General features: G+C 47.2%; 1 protein-coding gene across 1 annotated transcript in view; it reads left to right on the forward strand.

The window, feature by feature from the left end:
• LOC105514296 (60S ribosomal protein L11) overlaps window positions 1-5,371 on the forward strand; it is a 93,788-nt gene extending 88,417 nt beyond the window's left edge. Inside the window, exons 14-16 of the mRNA XM_011945567.1 lie at window positions 51-98; window positions 667-839; window positions 2,831-5,371. Coding sequence (XP_011800957.1) covers window positions 51-98; window positions 667-839; window positions 2,831-2,892 — 283 coding nt within the window. The 3' untranslated portion in view covers window positions 2,893-5,371. The remainder of the gene's footprint in view (window positions 1-50; window positions 99-666; window positions 840-2,830) is intronic.
• Window positions 5,372-9,098: the final 3,727 nt, after the last annotated feature.

A 9,098-nucleotide genomic window follows, 5' to 3' on the forward strand; every position in this document is an offset into this window, starting at 1 on the left:
ATGGCCTTTGTCAACTCTGTGGCCAAGCCACCTCGTGACGTCCGGAGGAGGCAGGAAAAGTTTGGAACGGGAGGAGCAGCTGTCCCTGAGAAAATCAAGTAAGATCTGTGTTCTTACCTGGCTTTTGTTTGCTATCAACCCTTAAGAGGTAGCCATAGCGGCAGGAAGCAAATTGCTTTTGGTGAAAGCCAGGCAGTGCAGACGGTGGACTCTGGAGGCAGACCTCATCAGCTCAGCACTTCCCTCACCTCCCTCAGCCTCTGCTTCTTGGACTGCAGTGCAAGGTGATAATTTCTCCTGTCCTAGGGTAGTCAAGGTTAAATGCAGAGCAAAGCCTGGCTTATGGGAAACATTCCCTTATGCTTTCCCTTTTCTCATCTAAACAAAAAACACATTTCTGCAATGACTGTTATTTTGTCTAAGCCACATTAGCATTTTCAAAATACAGATTTATACCAAAACAGTGAAAAGTTAGTTGAGATTATCATTGATTCTGAAAGGATAATGCAGACATCTCTGAGCCACCACCAGAATCCAGGGTGCTAGGGTCCACTGGTCAAAGCCACAGACAGGGTGAGTCATCCTCACACAGGCCAGCTTCAGGCTCTTCATGCTCAGGGCAGATTTCTTGTGCTCATGACTAACCAGTGTTGTCCTGTGTTGCAGGATTAAGCCAGCCCCGTACCCCACGGCAAGCAGCCATGCTTCCGCCAGTAGCAACAGCTTTAACCCCAGCCCCGAGGAGCCGGCCTATGATGGCCCAAGCACCAGCAGTGCCCACTTGGCACCAGTGGTCAGCAGCACTGTTTCCTATGATCCTAGGAAACCCACTGTGAAGAGTAAGTAACTTGGAGTTCCTGCTCAAATATTATTTCAGAACTAGTTTTTAACTCTCAATGTCATTATTCACTGTATTACATTTTGTGGACTGCATGTTGCATGTGCGTGATGCCTTGCACATAGCTGGGCTGAATGTCAGTCCCTCCTTCCCTCTGCTTTGTCCATAGTGCACTATATCTCTTAAATAATTATAGTTCAGTCCAGGTGCGGTGGCTCATGCCTGTAATCCCAGCACTCTGGCAGGCTGAGGCAGGAGGATCCCTTGAACCCAGGAGTTCAAGACCAGCCTGGGCAACATAACGAGACCCTCTCTCTACAAAATTTAAAAATTGGGCATAGTAGGCCGGGCGCGGTGGCTCAAGCCTGTAATCCCAGCACTTTGGGAGGCTGAGACGGGCGGATCACGAGGTCGGGAGATCAAGACCATCCTGGCTAACACGGTGAAACCCCGTCTCTACTAAAAAATACAAAAAATTAGCCGGGCGCCTGTAGTCCCAGCTACTCGGGAGGCTGAGGCAGGAGAATGGCGTAAACCCGGGAGGCGGAGATTGCAGTGAGCTGAGATCCGGCCACTGCACTCCAGCCTGGGCCACAGAGCGAGACTCCGTCTCAAAAAAAAAAAAAAAAAATTGGGTATAGTGGTACATGTCTGTAGTCCCAACTACTCAGGAGACTGAGGTGGGAGGATCACTTGAGCCTGGGAGGTCGAGGCTTCAGTCAGCCTAGATCATACCACTGCACTCTAGCCTGGGTGACAGATGCTGTCTCTTTTTTTTTTTGAGACGGAGTCTCGCTCTGTCACCCAGGCTAGAATGCAGTGGCATGATCTCAGCTCACTGCAAGCTCCGCCTTTCGGGTTCACACCATTCTCCTGCCTCAGCCTCCTGAGTACCTGGGACTATAGGTGCCCACCACCACGCCTGCCTAATTTTTTCTATTTTTTAGTGGAGACAGGGTTTCACCGTGTTAGCCAGGATAGTCTCAATCTCTTGACCTCGTGATCCGCCTGCCTCAGCTTCCCAAAGTGCTGGGATTACAGGCGTGAGCCACCATGCCCAGTTGGGTCTTCCAAATATTTATTCTTTATATCTAGTTGCGTCTATTTTGTATTTTGTTAACTTTATTACCATAGACTATCCCCAATATCCTAAGGGGATGTCCTGACTTAAGTCTTATTCTGTATTAATTGCAGGGCCTGTGGGAGGGCAGGAGTCCTGGCTTGAGCAGCAGCTATGCTCAGATTAACCATTCAGGAGGCAGGCTGGCCCTCCTTAGGCAGTACTTGCAGAGCCACCTTAGACCTGTTTCTACACTGGACAGACTAGGGGTAGACGGGCTGTTTACTGGTTTGGCTATTTGTGAGGCAAAGTTATGTCCAAGTATGGCCTTTAGAGTCTGGCAAAGGCCAGGGTGCAGTGGTTCACACACACCTGTCATCCCAGCATTTTGGGAGGCTGGGGTAGGAGGATGCTTGAGCCCAGGAGATTGAGACCAGCCTGAGCAACATAGTGAGACCCTGACTTTACAGAAAATAAAAAAAAATTAGCCAGGCATGCTGGCATACTCCTGTAGTCCCAGCTACTCTGGAGCCTAGGAGGTAGAGGCTACAGTGTGCTGTGATTGTGCCACTGCACCCTAGCCAGGGTGACAGAGTGAGACCCTTTCTTTAAAAAAATAACAAGAAAGTCTGACAAAGATTGAATTGCAATTCTGTACCTTACTGTACAACCATGGGCAAGTTGGCCAGGCTCTCTGAGCCTTGGTGCAGATAGTTAGAGAGTGGTTATTATGCCCCTGGCAGGTCCTCTGAAAGTGTCTGCTCTTTGCTGCTGCTTTTATTGCATTGTAAACAGAGGAGATGGTTACTACTTGTATCTCTGCCTGGTGGTGCACAGCCAAGAGTAGCAGAGCTGGCTTTGACTGTAAACCACTGGGGGTGTGTCTAAGCCGCCATAGATCTGAGACAGCTGCCTTGTTTCTCTTTTCACAGAAATTGCTCCAATGATGGCCAAGACAATTAAAGCTTTCAAGAACAGATTCTCCCGACGATAAACTGAGGACTTGCCTTGGAAATGGAATCTGGGGAGGCAAGAATACAAGGAAAGTGGGGGTTGGGGAATGGAATTCTACAGGGAACTGGAGTCTTGCTTTGTGGATCCTTTTGGTCTCCGAGTCCTGCAGTCTGCAGGTGCTGCCCCTGGGAACCTGCGTGCCACAGCCCCGCCTCCCTGCCTGGAGCACACTTCAGAATTCTGAAGAAGATGTGAAGCCTCTGTCTCACTGAGGATTTTAAAGGTCAATTATACTTTTGTTGTTCATTAGCATCTTTGTAAACTATAAGACATAGTTTTAATTAATAAATATTGCCCCCAGATTGTATTTATATTACCCCCCAGGTTTGTTTTTGTTTTTGTTTTTTGTCCTCTACCACACATTTAGCCTTTTATCTTCCAGGTCCTTATTAAAATCAGATGAAAGCCTAGTGAAAGCCATTCTCCTGCCCCAGCTCAGCTCTCCTGAGTGGACTCTGGTCCAGACAGAGGACTGGGCATCTCCAGAGCCGGCACAGTACCTGCTGCACATAGGGCGAGGAGTGAGCACCAGACCGCCCATCCCCAAGGGAGCCTCAGTGGGGCGACAGGGCACGGTGGACTCCACCTCAGGCCCTCCCCAGTGTCGCTGCGCATTCCTGTGCAGGAGCATCTCTTTCTTACTCACTAGTATTTATTAAGGGAGGTGCTCTGTAGGTCTGGAGCCTTTCCCTCATCCTTTTTGTGAGTCCCTACCTTTTTGTTTTTTTTTCTTTGAGGCTCACTAGAGGACACAGAACCTTGGGAGACTGATTTGCACAGAACTCCCCACTTCCCACTTTTACAATTTCCAGTATCTGATTGAAAATTTTTGGGTTTCCCCCCAGTCCCTTTCCCTATCTTTCCTTCTCCTCAACAGCATGAAGGAAAAACAAACACATGGCAGGGCATTTTGTAGCCCTGAATGCAACTTTAGACATTTAAAAGCCAGCACTTTAATCTCTTGTTCTCTGTGAATCACTATGAGAAGTGAATGGTTTTTAAAGCTGTAATGCTATGTTGGAAATTGGTTTGTTTTGCCTTTTATTTAAAAGGTAAGATCATGTGATTGGAAGAACAAAACTGTTGGCTTGGGAAGAGAACTTTGCTGCTGAAGCGTTTTCTACCTTCTGTTTAAGCAGGATTTGGAGGGAAGGACCAGCTTAGGGAGAGGAGAGTGTCTGAGCCACAGCGTCAGGATGGGGCAAACCACATGGGATCCATCAAGTTCCAGTTGAACAGGAGCAAGATCAGAACTTAGGAGGGCAATGTCAGCTCCCTTGTTGGCTGTCAAGGAACATCGATCTAGTAGAAACCCACTTGGTTGTGACCCAGGTGGAGGTAGCTGCCATACATTTGAGATGTGCGTCCTTAAGGAACCTGACATGCAGACTGAGGGGATGGTAATGTGACAGCCTGACAAGTTTTCTCAAAGCCCAAGATACAGAGCCAGTGTTTTCTGTAACTGGAGACCTCAGGCCAAGTTTGAATTCCAGAGCAATGTAGGAAGTGTGTTCAGCAGAAACTCGACATTGTTCAGTGTGAATTGCTGTGCGGGGTGCCTATTGTGACAGGACACAAACGTTACTGTGTTTTAATTTGCTATATTTTTGAATTGGGTAAAGCATTACTTCTCTTGGTCACTTGTACACCATTCCACCCCTATCCCTAGCCTGGCCCCCCAAATCTAATATTAGGAAGCCTCTTACCTGAAACCAAATGAACATTTGGGTCAGGTATCAGATGTCTGCTGCCTAGAATAGCTTTTTCTAGGTGTCTACCACCTTGAATTTGTCTCTTAACTGTGTTCAAGTCTTTGTCATTGAAACCAGTTTTTCATATCTTAGATTCAGTTGTGTATGATTTAATTTCCATTAGGAGTCTTTAGGCAGGGAGGGAAGAAAAGGCAGATTTGTTCATATCAATGTCAGTATCCATTTTGGCACATAAAGATTTTTGATGAACCCTGTTTGCATAGAGCCAGATCTTTTCCCCTCCCCCAAGAGTATCTACATCAGGGATGTGACTTGGTGTGAAGAGTCAGGGGCAAGAGGAAAAACCCAATTTCTAAATGACCTCCTTGCCCAGCTTACTAAAATGACTGCAGAGCAGACACAGGATGAATTTGAACCTGACACAGGATGAATTTGAACCTTTGGTCTCATTTATGGAAAAACTCGTGCAATTTTTTTTCTGTGCTACACTACATACAAATCACCAAATTACAGATTACCCCTTTGATCCTTGGTGTACTGAGCAGTTTCTTTGGGGCTTTTTCTTTCTGGGAAGCGGGAGGGAAAGGAGCAAGGTGTCATCCTGCTCTTCATTTGTATTTTGATCCCAAAATGTAAATACAATTTTCTATGTTACTTTTTTGTGGTAACTACCGAGATGAATATTTTAATTAGATAAGTTATATGAAAAGGAAGATTCCATGTCTAAATAAAAAACAAAAAACTCCATATACTGTGTCTTCATTACTTACAGTGTCAGTGAAAAGAAGTTAGAAAATGCCTGATTTTTTAATCAGGACTGTTTAAGGCAGAGACTTTTTTTTTCTTTTAAAGATAGTGTCTGGCTCTGTCTCCCAGGCTGGAGTGCAGTGGCGCGATCTCCGCTCACTGCAAGCTCCGCCTCCCAGGTTCACGCCATTCTCCTGCCTCAGCCTCCCGAGTAGCTGGGACTAATCACGCCTGGCTAATTTTTTGTATTTTTAGTAGAGACAGGGTTTCACCATGTTAGCCAGGATGGTCTCGATCTCCTGACCTCGTGATCTGCCCTCGTTGGCCTCCCAAAGTGCTGGGATTACAGGCGTGAGCCACCGCGCCTGGCCAGAGACTTTTTTTTTTGAGATGGAGTTTCGCTCTTGTTGCCTAGGCCGATGTCTGGGGGAGGTGATCTCGGCCCACCGCAACCTCCTAAGGCAGAGATTTTAATCAGTATCCTTGGGCTGGGCCTTAAACGATGCCGAATTTCTGTTGGTAACATAGTAGGACGAGGAAAGAGGAGTTTCAGGGGAAAGAATTCTGTCAGCAAAGGGAGGGAACTCAGCATTTGCAGGGCACTGTCCCTTGTTAGACTTGGAACCCTGGTAACCCCATCTTAAAATCAGAAACTGGTTCAAAGGGGTGAAATGGGGCCAGGCATGGTGGCTCATACCTATAATCCCAACACTTTGAAGGGCGGGGGCAGGAGGATTGCCTGAGCCCAAGAGTTCAAGACCAGCCTGAGCAACATATTGAGGCCCTGTCTCTTAAAAGATTAAAAATTAGCCAGGTGTGATGGTGCACCTATAGTCCCGGCTACGTGGGAGGCTGAGGCGGGAGGATCACTTGAGCTTGGGAGGTCAAGGCTACAGTGATCTGTGATTATGTCAGTGCACCCCAGTCTAAGTGACAGAGCAAGACTAGCCTGGGCAACATGGCAAAACCCATCTCTCTTTTTTTTTTTTCATCTCAAAATAAAACGGATAGGGGGTCAGGGGGTACTGTGGCTCATGCCTGTAATCCCAGGACTTTGGGAGGCCAAGGCGGGTGAATTGCTGGAGTTCAGGAGTTCGAGGCCGGCCTCGGCAACATGGCAAAACCCTATCTCTACAAAAGATACAAAAAAAACTAGCTGGGTGTGGTGGCACACACCTTTAGTCCCAGTCACTCGGGAGTTTGAGGTGGGAGGATGGTTTGAGCCCAGGAGGTTGAGCCATGATTGCCACTGCACTCCAGCGTGGGCGACAGAGCAAGACCCTGTCTCCCCCCCCGAAAAAAAAAAAGGGGGGGGGGTTGCGGGGGGAAGAGTGAAATTAACATGACCAAGTTGCACAGCTAATAAAGTGGCAAAAGGATTTAACATCATGATTCTCTGACTGCAAGGTTTGTGCCACTCTACCTTTCAGTTTCCAGGGGCTGTGAGGGCCCAGTAGGTCTCAGCTTACACAGGCGTTCTAATGAGAACAGAAGGAACACGAATGCAGCAAAGTCGTGCCAGCAAGGACTTAATGAGAACCTGCTGTGGTGGCTCTGGCTGAGCTGCAGGAGCTTTAGCACTTGCTAATGGAGCCACGGTTTGGCTTCAACCCTGCATACAGCAAGTGGATTGGACCTTCCATCAAACATACAAATCTGTCCTTTATCGATTAATTAAACATTGGCTGAGCCAGGACCTGTATTAGACCTTAGGATATGGAGTCATAGACTCTGTCACTTACAGTTGGGGAGGAGTAACTGGCTTTATTGATTATGCACCTACTAGGTGCCACCATTCCTCCTTGTGTACACACACTACCTCTTACCACAGTGATCTGTGGTAAACAGTCATGGTCCCAGTTTAAAAATGACAACTTAATCCTGGTAAATCCAGGGGATTAAAAAATAAAATGAGAACTTAAGTCACCATAGTATCTGTAGAAATACATTTTTAAAAATTGTTTTAATGAAAATGAGAAAACTGAAGCACAGAGAGATGAAGAACTTGCTTAAGGTCACAGAATCACTGAGCAGTGGTGCTATGTGTTGGCCTGATTCCAAAACACATGCTCTCAGTCACATTTACCATCTCACACACTGACACACATACCCAATTTGGTCTCTGAAGCAAAGCCGACCTCCAAAACAAAAGATGCCTGAGCCAAGGCCACAGTCATTTCTGGGTTTTTTTTTTGAGACAGTCTCACTTTGTTGTCCAGGCTGGTGTGCAGTGGCACGATCTGGACTCATTGCAGCCTCAGCCTCCCGAGTAGCTGGGATTACAAACATGTGCCACCATGCCCAGCTAATTTTTGTATTTTTAGTAGAGACAGGGTTTCACCATATTGGCCAGGCTGGTCTCGAACTCCCAACCTCAAGCCATCTGCCCGTTTTGGCCTCCCAAAGCGCTGGGATTACAGGTGTAAGCCACGGTGCCCAACCTAAAAATTCTTTTCCTCAAATTCAACAGCCATTTCTAAGAATGAGATATTTTGTCTGCTTCATGTAACTGATGCCCAGCAGAATCCTACCTGGCTTATCAGCTTGACAGATGCCCCCATCACAGGGTTTCTCATCCACTTTTATCTCTTTCTGGTTATTTGCCAAATGGTGAAACAGTTTGTCTTCAGAGGCCCCTGGACTTCTTTCTCTTGCTCTTTTTTTCTTTTTGAGACTGTCTCACTCTGTCACCCAGGCTGGAGTGCAGTGGTGGGATCTTGGCTCACTGCAGCCTCAACCTCCCAGGCTCAAGTGTTCCTCCCACCTCAGCCTCCCAAGTAGCTGTGACTAGAGATGTGCACCGCCACTCCCAGGTAATTTTTGGGTATTTTTTTGGAAGAGATGGGGTTTTGCCATGTTGCCCAGGCTGGTCTCGAGCTCTTGAGCTCAATCAGTCTGCCTTGGCCTCCCAAAGTGCAGGGATTACAGGCATGAGGCACCTTGCCCAGCCCCCTGGAACTTCTCTATGATGTCTGTTGTCTCAACTCTTTTCAAAGACTAAGGAAAGTTCCAGCCATCAAAATTTTACATCACTGTATCTGTTCCTTAAGCACAAAGTCTTGGGTTGGGGCCTCAGAATATGCATTTAAAAAGACACAACTCAAGTGTTATGGACTAAATGTTTGTGCCCTCTCCAAAATTCCTATGCTGAAATCCTAAGCCCCAGTGTGACAGGATTAGGAGGTGGGCCTTTGGAGGTAATTAGGTCACGTGTGTAGAGGCTTCATGAATAGGATTCTCCCTCATAAGAGAAATGAGAGTTTGTTCTTGCTCCTTGTTCTCCACCACGTGAGGAAATGAGAAGATGGCAGTCTGCAAACCAGGAAGAGGGCCCTCACCAGACACAGAATTGGCCAGCGCCTTGATCTTGGACTTCCAGCCTTGAACTGTGAGAAGTAAATGTTGCCTAAGCCACCCAGTCTGTGGTAAGTTGTTATAGTAGCCTGAACTGACTGAGACACTAAGCAATTTTTTTTTTTTTTGAGGTGAAGTCTCACTCTGTCACCCAGGCTGGAATGCAGTAGCTCGATCGCTCTTGGCTCACTGCAACTTCCACCTCCCAGGTTCATGTGATTCTCCTGCCTCACAGCCTCCCAAGTAGCTGGGACTACAGGCGTGCACCACCAACTTTTGTATTTTTAGTAGAGATGGGTTTCACCATGTTGGCCAGGCTGGTCTTGAACTCCTGACCTCAGGTGATCCATCTGCCTCGGCCTCCCAAAGTGCT

Source organism: Colobus angolensis, unplaced genomic scaffold, assembly GCF_000951035.1.
Source record: "Colobus angolensis palliatus isolate OR3802 unplaced genomic scaffold, Cang.pa_1.0 Scaffold240, whole genome shotgun sequence".
Classification (NCBI taxonomy): Eukaryota; Metazoa; Chordata; class Mammalia; order Primates; family Cercopithecidae; genus Colobus; species Colobus angolensis.